The sequence below is a fragment of the Mytilus trossulus genome, chromosome 8 (assembly GCF_036588685.1).
Source record: "Mytilus trossulus isolate FHL-02 chromosome 8, PNRI_Mtr1.1.1.hap1, whole genome shotgun sequence".
NCBI classification, from domain to species: Eukaryota; Metazoa; Mollusca; class Bivalvia; order Mytilida; family Mytilidae; genus Mytilus; species Mytilus trossulus.
The window spans coordinates 42,933,167-42,951,690 of NC_086380.1; the positions used below are offsets into that span (position 1 = coordinate 42,933,167).

At 30.5% G+C, this 18,524-nt stretch overlaps 1 protein-coding gene across 1 annotated transcript in view; it reads right to left on the bottom strand.

Moving 5' to 3' along the window:
• LOC134727686 (E3 ubiquitin-protein ligase CHFR-like) overlaps window positions 1-16,991 on the bottom strand; it is a 30,200-nt gene extending 13,209 nt beyond the window's left edge. Inside the window, exons 1-11 of the mRNA XM_063592068.1 lie at window positions 16,892-16,991; window positions 9,623-9,719; window positions 8,562-8,610; window positions 7,863-7,926; window positions 6,382-6,495; window positions 5,802-5,860; window positions 4,237-4,502; window positions 3,712-3,787; window positions 1,479-1,557; window positions 811-875; window positions 315-406 (exon numbers count right to left, since the gene is read on the bottom strand). Of these exons, the coding sequence (XP_063448138.1) occupies window positions 315-406; window positions 811-875; window positions 1,479-1,557; window positions 3,712-3,787; window positions 4,237-4,502; window positions 5,802-5,860; window positions 6,382-6,495; window positions 7,863-7,926; window positions 8,562-8,610; window positions 9,623-9,719; window positions 16,892-16,991 (1,061 nt within the window). The remainder of the gene's footprint in view (window positions 1-314; window positions 407-810; window positions 876-1,478; window positions 1,558-3,711; window positions 3,788-4,236; window positions 4,503-5,801; window positions 5,861-6,381; window positions 6,496-7,862; window positions 7,927-8,561; window positions 8,611-9,622; window positions 9,720-16,891) is intronic.
• Between the last annotated feature and the right edge of the window lie 1,533 nt (window positions 16,992-18,524).

Genomic DNA, 18,524 nt, shown 5'->3' on the forward strand with positions numbered 1-18,524 from the left:
GTAGAAGTATGAAATATTTCTTTTTGTGTCATGTTGACTTATTTGTACTTCTTACTTTGCTGTTTTATTGCTGTTTACAGTTTATCTCTATCTATTTTAATATTCAAGATAATATCCAAAAACAGCAAAATTTCCTTATAATTACCAATTCAGGGGCAGCAACCCAGCAACGGGTTGTCTGATTCATCTGTAAATTTCAGGACTGAAAGATCTTGACCTGATAAAACAATTTTAACCAAGTAAAAAAAAAGATAGCATTAGTATCCACAACTGAATTGAACAATGTAATATTTTGACCATTCAAGTAAACCTACCTTTCCTCATCATCCTCAGCATCAGAATCAGTATAGTCCTCCTCTTCCTCCTCATTATCTGGGTCATAGCCCTCTTTAGCTGTAGGGGTCATCTAAAATTAGTGAAACAATTTGTAAATGTATTCATCCTAACCAGCAAATTTCATCTAATGGTTGTCATAATGTATTACTGCAAATTCAGAAATCATCGGGTGCATCTATTAATGCTTTTACTGAACAATGAACAAAAATGCAGATTCATTAATGAAATTTTGACAGGAATTTCTGCATAATTTAATGCTTTTAAAATATAAAGTTTGAGTTTTTTTGTACTGTGATACTCAATCTTCTCCATTATTTGCTATTCAAAAATTTACAGCATATTCAAAGATTTGTATTTTTAAAGAATAAAGTAACAAAATTTCAAATGTATAATTAAAAGTTGAATTAAGCTATTAGTTCAATTTGTTTTTCCATTTATCAAGTTATCAAGCCAGAGTAAAAAATAAAAAGTTACCATATCTTTGGTTATTTTGTTCTTTGCATCAAGGGCTTTCAAGTCTTCTTCCGGCCTCTTCTTCTCTATAATAAAAACAAAACAATTGCATACTTAAAACAAGGTTTATTATGAAAATCAAAGTAAATGGTCTGAGCCCCATTTAACAAGTCCTTTGCCCTTTTCAAAAAAAATCTGTTGGTCATATATCAACAACTATGTGAAAATAAAAGTGACCAATCTTCAATGAAATAACTAAAATTTCCATGAGAGGAAAACTACTCCCATACATACATGATATACTTTTCAAGTCACATAACTGATCTTAAACTCACAAGTTTTCAAGAAAGGGGGAAAATTTATGACAAAGCAAATAAAAAAACTAGTTTTAAAGCAACAAATATCTAGATCTTTTATCCAATAAGATTTATGTAGCTCAAAAACATCTTTTTGATCATTTCCTCTTTTTAGCAGCTAAATATGATAGGTACATATGTTAACTGCTTTATGTATTTTAATACTATCAAAATACATTCATAAAACAATTAAGTTTGAAAATCTAAATTACATAAATACTTTGGCAAAACCATGAAATTTAATATTCATGAAAAAACAAATTTTACTCAATCCACAAAAAATGGTACCAATGGAGGTGATTAAATCCTCAGTATATATTGCAATACACAAACCTGGATGTTCTTTCAGATAAGCTTCTATCAAGTTGTTTACAATATGGTTTTTGTTGATTCTTTTTACTTTCATACGACACTAAAATCATAAATAGCAAATTTTATTTAAAAGTGGTCTGGTGAAATTAAATTAATTAGTTGATGCCATTTAAGTATCAGGATAAAATAATTGCATGCAGCAACTGGGGAGAAAAACAACAACTGCTAGCAATAATACTTTCTTTTGATCTTAGATTTTCCTCTGTGTAATCTATGAATGTTATCTATACTAACAACAAACTGGAAAATTGAAATCCACCTACCCCTAAAAAATCAGGACTTTTGATCAAAAGTTTAGAATAAATTGCTCAAAAAAACAAATCATCAGGAGCCAATTTTCATACTGCTTATCAACAGACAAACTGTCATTTAAAACAGTCAGAGTTACAGCAAGTATTAGCCTTGCTCTAAGGTGTTAACATGACGCATTTAAGAATAATCAACAATGCTTTACTGAAAGAATACTTATACAAATATAAAGTGTTAATTTGTACAGTTTGTTCTATGACTAAAGGGCAATAACTCCAACTAAATTTTAGTTCTGTTAGAAAAAAATAATGGATTTACTTTCAAATTATTAAAAAAAACTTTTATATCTATATTTTTGAAACAGTTCTTATGCATTGTAATGGTAAGGTAAAACATCAATGAGATCTGATTAAATGTTTATATTTGGATTATGAATATAGTACTTTAAAAATGCAGTTTAACTTTATGAAATATGTTATTCTAGTCTAAACTTTGTTTGGTTTTCTTAAAAGAGAAGAAATGAAATATTTGACTGTTTCTACTGTATTAAAAAAAAACCAACAGAACATTTCAATATTATTCATGCAGACAGCTTTATATGAATATTAAGCAACAATTGAAATAAATAAATTGGATAATATGTTTATACTTTTGAAAAAAGATGTTTTTTAGATTCAATCTTATGTTGATCTTCTCTTTTTTCAAATTTAATAGAAAATATCAATCTCTGTTAAAAGCTCAGTATAGCTTATACAGTCAGGATCCTACTTCGTCAAAATTATCTCCCCATTACGCCAGTTCATTTTCCCAAATCGTAGAAATGGAAGCCATTGTAGGGATGATGCGCTACCAATTTTGCTCTTGGAAACCGATTAATTTATCCACATTGCACCAATACGATCCTTATATGTCAGTTATATTTTAAAAGACAAATGTATCAGCTAGCTAATGAGCATCAGTTAATGATCTTGTCTGCATTGATTCAACTAAAAACTATTGTCTGATCGGTTGTCAGGTGGAATTTTTCGAAAAATCATAAACAAAAAAAATTCTAACTAAATATTTCGTGGAAGGGCAGACTAGTTTTTTTTTAGTGGTTGAAGACTATAAACCATAGTTATCACACACAAAAAATTAGAATTTTTCGAAGATATGCATTTTCATCATCCGACTTGTAAGACTGTCGTCAAGTACTTTCAGTGAAAATATAGCTATTTGAACACACCTTCTCTGTATTTGTGACTCAATAGATAGGTATTTCACTTGACCCATATATTTCATCTTTTAGTACTGTTATTTTTTTGTGTTATTAAGTCAACCTGTAGCTTTAATATATAAAAATGATAGAATCTGAAGCGAGATGATGTATGAAATATTCTTACTTTGTACGATACCAAGACAAAATACTCAACTCAAACACGCCCTAACATAAAAAGGTGCACTCGATTTTCTCTTTTCGATACAATTGTTACCTATTTTTTGGATTTTTCTCTTCAGTCACATAATGGAAGGGCAGACACGAAAATTCTGAACTAATAGATTGATATGTTTTCTGTCAGTGGTAATTTTTTCAAAAAAATCGGAGATTATGCATTTTCGTCATCCAACTTGAAAGATACCCATGTTGACGACTTGATAACTTATTGTACTGCTTAATTATGTACTAGAAAAATTGAAAACTTATGCAAATGGTGTTTTTAAAAATAAAATACCTCGTTATTGAGAAGAAAATTGCAGTTTTGTTTGTTTCTATTAACTTTTAAAAATTTTGTCACTATAGTTATAAACAATACAGTAACATTTATTGCCTTCTCTAATAAAGAGCTTCGATTCTTTTGTTCTATTTCAACCTGGTTTCCGACTGTTATAGTACATACTGTTCTGTATACCATGCCAACTCTTAATAAAAGTTATTATTTTATGTATCTATCCTATAAAAACTTACTGTAGGACATTCATTAGATTTTTGCATCCAGTCAGAGTAACATCCAGCACAATAGGAATGCATACAAGGTTGTAAGCTGAAAAGAAAATTAATGATTGTTTTATCCAGGGCTTCCTTCATATCTAACATTCAATGTTATATTTCACAAATAAGTTCATAGATATTTATTGGTATGATACTTTTTCCATAATTTATTTATCATAATATTCACACTTTTTTTATATCAAACTCTTCAAATGAAAAACAAGTATTTTTGTTTATGAGAGCAGTACTAGTGCTCTCTAATAGTACTGTTTTAAATTGCACTATTTCATCTGGTTGTAAGTGATTGTTTATTTTTGAACACATGCATTACTTTTGAATATGCAGTATAAAATGATATCATTAACTGAAACAAGTTCATGAATTAGTTCCAGTCATGAACCTCACATGTGGTTCATAAATCAAATAGCAAAAAGACATCACTGGCCTACACATTTGTTGAATAAAATTCTACATAGAATATCTTACAAAACAGTTTCTCACCTGATACAGTAATACATAATTTCCTGACAAATACTACACATTAATGTCTCTTCTATCTCATCAACATCAGGTACTGCTGCAGAGGTGGTAACTGTCCCACTCTTCATTTTGGAGGCTTCTTCCTTGCTTATCTCCTCTTTACTTTTCTTTTTGTTCTCACCAGATGACACTTCTGTAGTTTTACAAGAACTTTTCTCTGTTTTACTTTCCTCTGAAGTTTTCCTCATTTTTTTCACAGGTTCACTGTCATCTGTATCTTCATCTTTCTATAAAATATACAATTTTAACAATCATATCCTACTTATTGAATTAAGTTCTTTTAAGTTTAAAAAAACGTTTTTTTAACTTCATATATTTGCACTATAAATATACACTGAGTTCTAATTGATTCACTGATGATTGCCAATAGCATGCTAGTCCAAATGTTTTATAAACAGAAGGATGAAAAAAAAACATAACATTTTTCATTTTTAGCAAAATGGCAAGAATGTATAGTTTTAAAATAAAATAAAAGGTGCTTTAGGATATTCATCAATTAGCTAGCAACCCAACAACAAATATGACAAAAAAATCCTTAACATAAAGTCTTCCACAATACATGTCCAGGTTCCTAAAAGTTGTGAATAAATCAAATAGACACTATAAAAAAATATGCCATTTATATTTATTAATTTATTAAGTTTTACAAAAAATTGAGAATGGAAACAGGAAATTTGTCAGAGAGACAACAATCAGATAAAAGAGCAGAAAACACCTCAAGTGCACAAATGGGTCTTCAACACAGCAAGCAAATCCTGAGATGGACTTCAACTGGACCCTTTAAAAAATATTTGCAGTTCTTCAGAAATGTAAGTAAAAAATATCAAATGCATATGTATCACAAAAAACTTAATACTGGTCATCTTGTTGGTAAAATATTTACAGTAGTTGATTTTATCATTCCACTTTACATTTGAACTTCCAAAAGTCATTTGCCACATAACTTTTCAATGATTGTATATCTACTTTTTGATGGATTCTAAACTAATTGTTTTAGTTCCATTTCTCTCCAAAGCCTTTCTAAATTGCTGTTCTACATAACATATAAATTTGAATAATCAAATTGATTGTGATCTTAAGTGACCAGATATAATAACTAATAAGTGTCTCTTTGTAATCAAATAGCTATTGTTTAATAGAACTTTCAAGTGTAATGGTGTTTTTTCAACATTTGAGATTTCCTTGACTTATAACCAAGCATGTTAATACAAAATTTGTCAGTATTTGCTGTCAAACCCCATCACAGTATGTATGTCCTTTTTCCAGGAGCTTGTAATTCAGTGATTGTCCTTTGTTGCTGTGTTACATATTTGTTTTTCTTTCATTAATTTATAGCTGACTATGTAGTATGGGCTTTGCTCATTGTTGAATACTACATGGTGACCTATAGGTGTTAATTTCTGTGTGTTTATGTCTCTTGTGGAGAGTTGTCTCATTTAAATGGCAATCATACCACATGTTTGTTTTTATATGGATTGGTGATACTGTATTTTGAAAATTGCATCAAAACTATCATCCGGACATACCTTTGTCCTTTTTTTACTGGTATCTTCTTCAGTATCGTCCAGGAAGTTAACATCAACATCTGTTAAAATATACAAAAAGACATACATGTAATACAGAAAGTTTGTTATTCTACACAATAAAAAGAAGCTAAACACTCCTAATGCACTATTTGTATGTACAGAAAGGGATAAGTTTTGCTTTAGTACATGCAAAATCAGTATTTAAAAATATTAAACAGAAAATCAAAATGCCAGTTTGTCTGAATCTTTTCTAAAATAACATTTAAATTCACTAACTTGCTTAGAATAAACAAATGTCCACAACCATAAACCCTCTATACAAAGCAGGGGGTAAGTCATAACTTTATTTATATGCCAAGCAATTGTGTCAATAGGTAGTAAACTAACATTTTATTACTTATTATTTGATAAACAACTGCTAGAGCAATCAGAAATTTTGTATAAAACCATGAAAATAACTCTAGGAACTGGAGATTTGGAAAAAACTAAATGAGACATTAACCCAGCATTTATTTTTTGCCAAAAAGGAAATTCGTAGGCTTTGAAACTATCCTCAACAAAAGAAAAGTGTCAAACCTACCTGCAACAGTAGCATCCAATATATTGGCATCAGTTTCATATTCCTGGGTTTGTTCTGCTTCTGATGAATCTTCTTTAGCAAGCTCTGCCATGCTCTGATACACAAAACCAACATCTAAAATGTCAAAAAAATGTTGAGCATGATACTTCAACTGGTTTTATGATATGGTTTCTTATTTCTATGTTAGAAAATCATACTTTAAATGGTTAAGATTCATACTTAACCTTTTTGTAAAATTATTGTAGTACATGTATAACTAATGTAACATGTACATGTATAAGCTAGCTGGATATACATGGCTAACAACCAAATGTTAAAAAATTGAATTATCTTTAAGAATTTGAATTGAAAAGTCATCAATAAATTATTTTAAAAACAATAATACACCATCAAACTCTATTAATTTCTGTTGATCCCTACTCTACCTAATTCATTACTCAGTTAAACAGCATTTGGTTTGAGTTAAAAAAAAAATCAAAAAAAATCTAGTAATTATGATGCAAAATATGTTCTAGTTACTCCCTTTTTGGCTAATCATTTGGTATTCTTTCTTAACTGATTTTGATTTGTGTTCACTCCACCTATTATTTTAAAAGTGAACTATTTTTCCTAGGCATTACATTAGAATTCTTTAGAGTGATAAGGTTGAAAAATGTTCCCACCCTCCCTCTTTTTTTTTATACTGTTTGAAAAATATTTTATTTTTATTTAATATTTTATTTTATTTTTGCATATTTTGCATCAGTGACTTTTGCAGCAGATATTTAATCTTGTGACCCCCCCCCCCCACCCCCCATTAAATGTTTTTTTCTTAGTTATAACTCTGAATTGATAAATATAAATTTAAAACAAAGACTACACTAATTTCCCTCAACAATTATTTGATTTGTTTTGGTTTTTTTTCTTCATTTGTTTGTTTTAAATCTGAAATCATGAAAATGCAGGATTTTTGCACTTTTCCAAAATAGCTGTTAATGAGGAACATATATATATGTATGCATTAAAGGTTTAAACCAACTGCATTTGTTTGTACTTGTCTCAAATCAGGAGTCTGATGTTCAGTAGTTCTGTTTGTTGCATTGATATGATTGATAAGTGTTTCTTGTTTCTTGTTTTTTATATCTATATATTGATTAGACCATTGGTTTTCCCTTTTGAATGGTTTTACGCTAGTCATTTTTGGGGCCCTGTTATAGATTGCTGTTTAGTTGTGATCCAAGCTCTTTGATGAAGACCATAATTTGACCTATAATGGTTTACTTTTACAAATTGTGACTTTGATGGAGAGTTGTCTCATCAGTACTCAAACCACATCTTCATATATCTAATTAAAATGAATGAGGAAAGGGTATAGATGGTATGTTCTAATGAGACAGAAAACGACACAGATGAATTTAAAAGTAACGATGATACCATATGGTCATGGGTGATGTACAAGCACCTACACTATATGAAAAGTTCTAAATATAAACCCAGCTTACTTTTTTCTTCTTCACCTTTTTTGTACACAATATAAAAGTCATCTCCATGCTGTAATTCTTTCTTCTGAAATAAAAGAAGGTTTACACAGTGAGCATCAATAGATCAACTACTTTAAATTTCAAATAAAGAGTACACTAGTCCTGCAAGCACATGACAACCAATGAATTAAAGGTAATCATAGTAAAACAAGAAAATAGCATAATTCAACTTTAATATTTAACACTTCTAACATGCCAAAAATATTAGTTTATTGATTAAGACTTTGATATGGCTAAGTTTAAACATTTTTGAACTTTTGAACAAAGAGTCTTGTACAAATGCAGATAAGCTACAAAAAGAAAACCTAATGACAATAGTCTAATGAAACAGGCCTAGGTCACTGTGTATTTCTATGCAGTGTACATTCCTTTTAGTTTGCACCAATTCATAAATTATTCTTACAACATAATAACATACATGGCAATCAGTTGTTATTTAACCCACACCACCACAGTATACATGGTATACAATACATTTTACTGGGTTCCAGTCTTGCAATTCTAGTTGCAGTAAACATTTCCCTTGTTGCCAAGATGGTAAACAGCAATATCTGGTACACACATGTTTATTGTGATAGTTTATATTGTCATTGTTTAATAGAGATTATTTGTTTTACATTCCATTATATTATCATTGGTATATTATATGTTAATACTTACATTTCCTTTTGAAATTTTCACTTTCAGATTAAGCAGAGTTCCATTTGTGCTAAAAATAGACACAAAATTAAATAGTTAAAAAATAATATAATCTAATAATTAGGTCTTTCAAAAGCTTGTACATGTATTTCATAATTGAACTGTTAAACAAATGAATAAAGCACAAGATTTATTTATGCAAATTAATAAAATGCTGTACATTTTTTCCAATACATAACGATATTACTCATGATCAATAATTTATAGGATAAGATGATGGATGTGACATGCGGAGCAAGATCTGCTTGCACTTTCATAGCACCTCGGTTTTTGATGCGGTTCTTTTCCTGTTTATAGCTCAGTCTTTAGTTTTCAGTGTTTTGTTTAACATGTTTAATATAGCTAGTTTGTTGTTCCTTTGTATTTCCCATGGCACTATCAGACTTATGAGTTTGGGTGTCCCTTTGGTATCATCTTTGAATTATGATGTCTGATGTGTGTCAATTCAATACATCCTTTATTCTATAAAAAATCATTTAGAAATATATACTTCTATATATTTTACATGTGTTTTACCTAGGAATTGCTGCTTTGAAATCTGAACTCAAATCTATAATGTTTAACAAAGTTCTGATTTTGCAATATTTTTCGAAGGTCATTATCAAATCCTTTGTTACATGTAGTTTAGTTGGAAAATGAAAAAAGACCCAAATAAAGTACTGTACACATGGTGTTTCAATGAATATCCAAAGTTTGTATTACAAACATAAAATCTTTTATTTCAAAGGTTGACAATTAAACAGTACTAGTAGATGGAATTTATAGCTATATATTGGTAATAAAACTAGAGGCCTAGTGTTGGTTATTTACCCTGCCTATATATAACAAGAACATGTAGAACATCTGTTTAAATTATTTTGAAAGATCTTTGTGAATATATATGCATAAAATATTTACAAATGAACATTGAGCTACACCACCATAGTACATGAAATTCATTATAGCAACAATCTTACTAAGAGGAAGACTAATGTTTGGGTTTTTTTTGGAACTCAATTATTTATTCAAAGTTTCTTACGCACCTTGAATCACAGAGCCAGACCGTTCCAATTTCATCTCTCTGTATACAACAATGTCTACTGGATACTAGCTTGTTGTCAGTGTATGGTAAATCACAGTCTAAATATAAACATACATCATTACATGTCAAATTATTAGAATTGATGTTACTGTTAACCATGTTTACATGAAATCAAACAATGATATTGTTTTGCATCAGACAATTGCAAATAAATACATGAAATAAGCTGAAATTTAAAAAAAATTGTAAAAATAAAATTGTCACACAGTGTTTATTTCCAAATTTAATGCATGTAACAACCATGACAACAATGATTTACTTGTATGTGTTCATCAAAAATTCTTGCTTAACTATCAACTTTAATAATGCAACCATAGAAAAAGAAAACTTGATTAAGAGAACGGAAACTAAAATTTTTGTAATTTTCCCTTTAACATTGTTTAAAAACATGAACCAGATGCTTCGCAGGGCGTAGCTTTATACGACCGCAGAGGTTAGTTTAAACAATATTTATTCAGATAAATTCATCATGATACGATATAATACAAATATATTCAGGATTCAGAAACAAGCAATTTGCTTTTACAAATCTGTCTCCTTTACAAAAATAATACACTTATTGAACAATACATAAAATAAATAACTGGCATGCTCTGTAATAAATATATGAATATGAAAAAGGTGAAAGAAGAATAAGAAGAAAAAAAAATTATTGAGAAAAAAATAAAAAATAAATAAAAATATACATGAATTATTGTACTGTATACAGTGTGAAATGCTTTGGTTTCTAATGAGTGACGAAGCATTAACATCAAGGGTTAAAACGTTTACTTTTAATAATATATTTCTGCACCAAACTAAATAAAAGACTATTTTGCTCATCTGAGAGTACCGTTGATCCAAAAAGCAAAGTTGTTGTGTTAACTTGGACAGGAAGAACTGAAACAGAATCTAATAGTTCTTGTCTTAAATTAGTATATAAAGGGCAAGATAACAGGAAGTGAGAATTTGTTTCTACATCACCACAACGACAATTTGGAGAGTCTACTAAGTTACGAAGGAAAAGGTGAGAATTCAATGAACTTGAATCCATTCTTAAGCGAGCATGAAGAATTTGACCAAAACGATGTCCTATATAATAATACGCTGGGATCTTACTATTTTGGGTACTAATTTGTTTTTTGAATAATGATAGAGATTCACATTTTCTTATGTTTAAGTTAAGAGTGTTCCATAGTTTTGTTGTTGCAGGGATGAAATATTCAGAATATAAACGGGTCCGTGTGTTGACTTGTGAAATATTATTTCTCTGTCTTGTATTATGATCATGCCTACTGCCTACTGAATCAGGTAATAAGTCTCTTAAATACTCTGGAGTTTTATTATTCAAAATTTTGTGATACTGAGTTAGTCTGTGATTGCGTCGTCTTTCAGATAATTTTTCCCATCGAGTTTCAACATATAAATTGTTTATACTGGTAAGTTTAGTACCCCCCGTGACGATACGCGCTGCGTCAAGCTGAATACTTTCAAGTTTAGCAATCAAATTCTGATTTTGAGGGTCCCAAACGACATCGGCATATTCAAGAATTGGGCGAACAAATGATATATAAATTTTTTCAAGTGTAAATCTATCAAGGACATTTTTCATTTTTCTCATAATATTTATTCTTTTGTAAGATTTAGAAACTATATATTCAATATGATCGTTCCAGGATCCGTTATTAGAAAAGAGGACACCTAGATGTTTGTGTTTACCTACTGTTTGTAACTCTTGGGTGTTCATATTTAATGGAGGATGAAAGGGTCTATTTATTTTTTTTGAAATTATCATACTTTCAGTTTTTTGGGCATTAAAATTCACAAGCCATTTTTTGGACCAATTATAAATCTTATCTAGATCATCATTTAAAATTTTAGCTGTTTCTGTTGGATTGTCAACCATAATATATAATGATGTGTCATCTGCGAATAGCTTAATTTGAGCTTGGATATCTTCTACAATATCGTTTATAAATATCAAAAATAGGAGAGGGCCTAGAATGGACCCTTGTGGGACGCCTGCATTTACAGGTAACCATCCAGAACTTGAACCGTTAATAACCACCCGCTGGACTCTATTTGTAAGATAATTTTCAAACCACCTTAGTAAAGAACCCGATATACCCGCTTGTTGAAGTTTAAATAGCAGTCCCTTATGCCAGACTCGATCAAATGCTTTACTTATATCACAGAATACTACCCTTATTTCTTTACCGCTATCTAAAGCCTTCCCAAAATCATTCGAAATGTTAATTAATTGATTAACCGCTGAATCCTGAACGGATGGGGCAAGTTTGGACACAACATTCAAGCTGGATTCCGCTCTAAATTTGGATTGTGATTAAATAGTTGATACAGCATAGGTTTCTGACACAGAATGAATGTATTCAAATGAACTTAATTTTTTTGTTTTCTCTTAGAGCAATTCACTATGCTGTCGAATATTAATCCTCTCAAAAAAATGTTTGAAGAAATTTTCTTTTTATTTATGAAATTTCAAATGAGAAAAATTGAACCCAATTTTTTAATCACATCCCCTTTCCCTTATTCCAAAACTAATTTCAATTAAAATATTCTAATGGAGTTTGCAACAATTACTACTCATTTAAATACATCATAAAATATTAAGATGTAAAAAAACTGCTTGTTATCACTGAATGGTAAAGATTATTTAAATTTATCAGTTGGTAGTAAAAAGTGAATTTACATTGTATATTGTATATAACAAAGATTTAAGTTGATTCTGGACAAAGAAAGATAACTCCAATTAAAAAAAATTCTTGCAGATATTTCTTGCTTACTATACTGGACAAAGAAAGATAACTCTTAATTAAAAAAAAATTTGCTATTTCACAATATTGTGAAATTAGATATTTCTTGCCATTGCACAATACTGTGCAATTGAAAAGACTTGCTATTGCACAATACTTAATATAATAATTTTAGATCCTGATTTGGACCAACTTGAAAACTGGGCCCATAATCAAAAATCTAAGTACATGTTTAGATTCAGCATATCAAAGAGGCCCAAGAATTTAATTTTTGTTAAAATCAAACTTAGTTTAAATTTGGACCCTTTGCACTTTAATTTAGACCAATTTTAAAACTGGACCAAAAATTAAGAATCTACATACACAGTAAGATTTGGCATATCAAAGAACCCCAATTATTCAATTTTTGATGAAATCAAACAATGTTTAATTTTGGACCTTGATTTGGGCCAACTTGAAAACTGGGCCAATAATCAAAAATCTAAGTACATTTTTAGATTCAGCATATCAAAGAACCCCAAGGTTTCAATTTTTGTTAAAATCAAACTAAGTTTAATTTTGGACCCTTTGGACCTTAATGTAGACCAATTTGAAAACGGGACCAAAAATTAAGAATCTACATACACAGTTAGATTCGGCATATTAAAGAACCCCAATTATTCAATTTTGATGAAATCAAACAAAGTTTAATTTTGGACCCTTTGGGCCCCTTTTTCCTTAACTGTTGGGACCAAAACTCCCAAAATCAATACCAACCTTCCTTTTATAGTCATAAACCTTGTGTTTAAATTTCATAGATTTCTATTTACTTATACTAACGCTATGGTGCAAAAACCAAGAAAAATGCTTATTTGGGTCCCTTTTTGGCCCCTAATTCCTAAACTGTTGGGATCGAAACTCCCAAAATCAATACCAACCTTCCTTTTGTGGTCATAAACATTGTGTTTAAATTTCATTGATTTCTATTTACTTTAACTAAAGTTATTGTGCGAAAACCAAGAATAATGCTTATTTGGGCCCTTTTTTGGCCCCTAATTCCTAAACTGTTGAAACCAAAACTCCCAAAATCAATCCCAACCTTTCTTTTGTGGTCATAAACCTTGTGTCAAAATTTCATAGATTTCTATTAACTTAAACTAAAGTTATAGTGCGAAAACCAAGAAAATGCTTATTTGGGCCCTTTTTGGCCCCTAATTCCTAAAATGTTGGGACCAAAACTCCCAAAATCAATACCAGCCTTCCTTTTATGGTCATAAACCTTGTGTTAAAATTTCATAGATTTCTATTCACTTTTACTAAAGTTAGAGTGCGAAAACTAAAAGTATTCGGACGACGACGACGCCGACGACGACGACGACGCCAACGTGATAGCAATATACGACGAAAATTTTTTCAAAATTTGCGGTCGTACAAAAAGGGGCAAACTCTAGAACTTAAAAAGCGTCGCCATCAAATTTCAAACTGAATCTGTATTTTGTGGTAATAAGCATGGTGTATAAGTTTCATAACATTTGGTTAAGACAAACTCAAGTTAGAGACATTAGAAACCAATTTTCAGGACATACATACTAACTGACGGACAAGGGTAAAACTTAGTGCCCCCCTCCAATAACGGCAGGGGCATAAAAACAGAGTTTGCTTCAAAAACTTTAGGTCATCTTTATCATCTGCATGATTAGTTATCTCCATCATGCCCATGTACAAATAGAAATGTATGATTTCTGTGCATAAAAAAAAAAAATTCTTGAATACATGCAGGATACGTTTTCAAGATTATGTACTTACAGAAAATATATCATTTCTATACTACTCTACAGAATGACCATTATGAAAGTGCTGAAAACTTTTAATAGAGCAGGGATAGGGTATTACGTCCGTTCATACCCAATACACTTTCACACCTGGCATGTTCACCCCTGAATTCCGTTTGATTTTAATTTGAACCCTACACGTTTGCGCCTTATTTTATTAAGTTGAAATATTTAATCTTTTCTATATGTATAGACCAATTAATTCTATTTTCTTGAATAAAATTGAAGGAATTATTATATATTTTTTTCTATTGATCATGATAATTGATAACAAACATGATTAAATGTTAATTTTGTTTAAAATTACTGCAAATTGGGTATTTTTACACATTGTTACACAGCCTAATTTGGAGTTATTGTTGAGTGTTTAAAAATCATGTTGTTTTTTATTTGCTTTGATGTAAATACTGCATGTATTTAACTTGGTATGAGTAAAACTTTGAAAATTTTAAATGAAAAAAAAACATGAAATTGAAAGATAGTTGTTTTTTACAGCTTGGCTCAGTTGTCAGATTCACACTTTATTCAGGAATTTTCCAACCCTCTCATTTGGGTCCCAATATGGGCCCCTATCCAAACGATGCTCTTTTTCCCCAATTTTCAGCTCTAAAATTCCCAATTGTATATAGATATCATTGTTAGGTTTTGTTGGTGTCATAATGTGGTATTTTGTTTAAAAATCTCTTGAAAATGTTCATGATTTAACAATTATAACTTATTCCTTCTCAGAACATGCAGAATGCAGATTTTCTCTCTTAATTTTCCAAATTTTCTTTGGGACCAAATTGCATGCGGCTGGTGTGAACTTACAATGTATATATTTTCTGCAAATCCAACATTTCAAGAACTTATATTCCCTATTGCTTTGACCCTTAGTCCTATAACATATGACCTCGGGGGCATCATTTACTATTTCTATTTACTGTTCAGATATTTCTTTTACTATCAATGTGTCAAAAAATAAAAAATGAAAATATCAGTTTAAAAACGTTTACAATTGAATACATGTAAGAATGTGAAGTCATTTTATAGGACTTCTTTGGCCCTTGGTCCCTTCCCTTAAACACGGTATCAGGTCTGTTCGCGCCCACTATACTTTCGCACCCTACACGTTCGCACCCAAGGTCCGTTCGCACTCTACAGGTTCGCGGCCAATTTAAGTTTAAATTCCAGTTTAATAATTGGAAAATCAGGATTGTTGTTTTTAATTGCTTTCATGTTAATACCAAATTTATTTACACATGTAGCTTGGTATGAGTAAAAGATTGAAGATTTTAAATGGAAAGCACACAAGATATTTGTTTTTTAACAGCTTCATGAGCTTGGTCCCTTTGATCTAAAACAATAAAACAATAAAATATAGCAATACACTATTATAACCAAAACATGATAAAATGTATTCAACACACAAAAAAAATATGTAGCCAGAATCTCACTTCATTTTGAAACAAGTCAATAAAACAAATTTATAGCAATTACACGTACACTAACCAAAACCGTGATGAAGAAGAGTTATTCAACACAAAATAAAATGTTGACAGAATCCCACTTTATTAGAAAGGAATAGTATTTGTTTTAACAATACACTATAGTCTATCAATTTATCCAACACAATAAAAAATGCTGTCTCACTTTATTTTGAGACAATGAAAACAATTATACTTACAAGAGTACTACTTGCCAAAGCTTGAATACAAATTAAAGTTATCAAACCCAAAACCAATTAAAATTGGGCGCGAACATGTATGAATGTAGGGAGCAAACGGACTTTGGGTGCGAACATGTAGGGTGCGAAAGTGAAAGGGGACGAACATGAGTGGGTGCGAACATGAATGGGCGCGAACAGACCCGGATTCCTTAAACACTAGGGAAATCACTGTTATTTGCAAGAAACAATGCAAAACAAATTTATAACAATACACTAACCAAAACATGATGATGATGATTAAAAATTATTCAACACAAAAATGAAATACAAACCCCTAGAAAGTTGACAAAAAAATAAGAGTAATTAAGGTTCATGTGGACCCTATGGCAAAAATGGCTGTATTTTCACCTCAAAATTTACTCTGAGTACAGACAAACCTGCGCATCTGTAAAAAAAATCAGGTATAGCATGCCCTAGATAAATGAATTTTAAGTATGTTTTATGTTTTAGAAAAATAAAAACTTATCAGGATTTTGCTGTGCACTTTTTTTCATTCCTCCAGAAGGCGCCAAAATAAACTAACTTGGGAAACAGGTTTGAGAACTTCCCCACAGGTAAAAATTAAAGTGAGCATTTCTAATTAACATGGACATTAGATGGACAATAGATACCGTACAATAATTGGTTATTTAAACTGTGTACCTGAGTGGACCATATCAAGATAAACTCAACTGTTCGTTAATTTTATCATCTTCTGCAGAGACGAAAAAAGTGTACGGCAAAATCCAGTTACGTTATGAATTTTCTAAATCATACAATGCATTTGAATTCTATTTATCTAGGGCATGCTATGCCTTAAAACTTTTCCAGATGCACAGGTTTGCCTGTACTCAGAGAAAATGTTGAGGTGAAAATACGGCCATTTTAGCCATAGGGTCCACATGAACCTTAAGAAGTGAGTATTTCAAATTTCAACAGAGTAACAATTTGACATTAACCTTTTGCCCTTCCGATGGTAAATGAGTCTGACGTTAAAAATATTGGTTCCGTGTCGATATCCGTTAAGCTGACAAGCTGTCCCCATGCTTCTGCATCCATTTCTAAAATAATTATTTATGATCACAAAATTGCAATTCTGAAACCGGAAGTTTCCAAATTATTTGTAAACTTTATCAAGTTCGGAAATACGATGATTAGGAATCCGGAAACAATAAAAACATGAAAAATGAAATAAAAATGTGTTAACGAGTGATCTAGCATTGGTCCTTGCGTTTATTCTAATTTTGGTGGGGACAAAGGGTGCAATAAGAAACAAGCCGACAAGGGAATAAATCTGCAGAATGTTAAAACAACATAATATCAGAGACATATAATACATGTCTCTCATAATATTAATAATATTAATATTAATAAACCAGCCAATTGGCATACATAGTCCTATATATAATTATATATATAATATTAACTCAGCTACCGCACCACTTATTTGTGACATGTGCATGTCTGTATTTGTTATGAATTACAATTTTATATGACTAAAATCAGCAATATCAAAACAACATCTCGGATTCAAAAAACTTTATAACACGTTAAAATATTGGATGATATTTTAGTAAGTAAGTAAGTAAGTAAGTAAGTAAATTTTATTTAGAGTCGGCATATATATACATTATAACAGAGAAAACATGAGCTCTGGTGAGCTCTTTAACCGACTATCACAATGAAAATCATGCAGCATCATGCATGCAAATACTTAGTAACCAAATAAAACATGTAATATAATGAAAGCAAACTTCAATTTGATTTGTGAGCCTCCAGAGTCAAAGCTCATGTGGCAAGCGCCTCTATGTGCATTGAAGCGGGGAAATCAACAAATCACTTGACGATCATAGAATATAACAAACTAAAAGCATACAAACAATAAATAAATAAAAATAAGCACTAGCATTTAATGGCAGATATATATTTAAAAAATGCATAAAAAGCAGACCAAAAGGCCATTATAAAAAGAAAGAAAGAAATTTCAGCTTTGAGACAGCACTGGATGGAAACGACATGAACTGCAGAAGCATTTTTGACCCCACACCAGGAATTTATGTAATTCCTAAACTGGTCAAAAGAAGTCATGAGTCTAGCCTCATTAGGAAGTAAGTTCCATACTTGTGCTGCCTCAAATCAAAAAGATCTTTTACCATAACTGGAGGTTCTAGGTCTAGGTACCTCAGCAGTGTTTACATACCTGAAATTATAGGAATTGTTTTTTATTACAACTAAATCTTGCATAAATAAAAGACATTTTTTATTAATTATTTCAAAGGTCTTCAAGGCAATTGAGCGCATTCTGCGAGTTTTTAATGATGGAAGGTTCGAAATCTGTAGGAGTGTTTCGTATGAGCTCAGATGGTCTTCATAAATAAATCGAAGCGCTCGTTCTTGTATTTTTTCTATTTTTCTGGTATTTTGTTCCCCACAGAAATGCCAAGTCAAAGGGCAGTAACTGAAATTAGACATAATAAAAGAGTAGTAAATTGTAAGCTTACTCAGTTTGTTTAGATGTTTCCCAATTCTTTTCAAAACATTTAATTGCCTTGCAGCCTTTTTACAAATATTTGAAATGTGTAAATTAAAGTT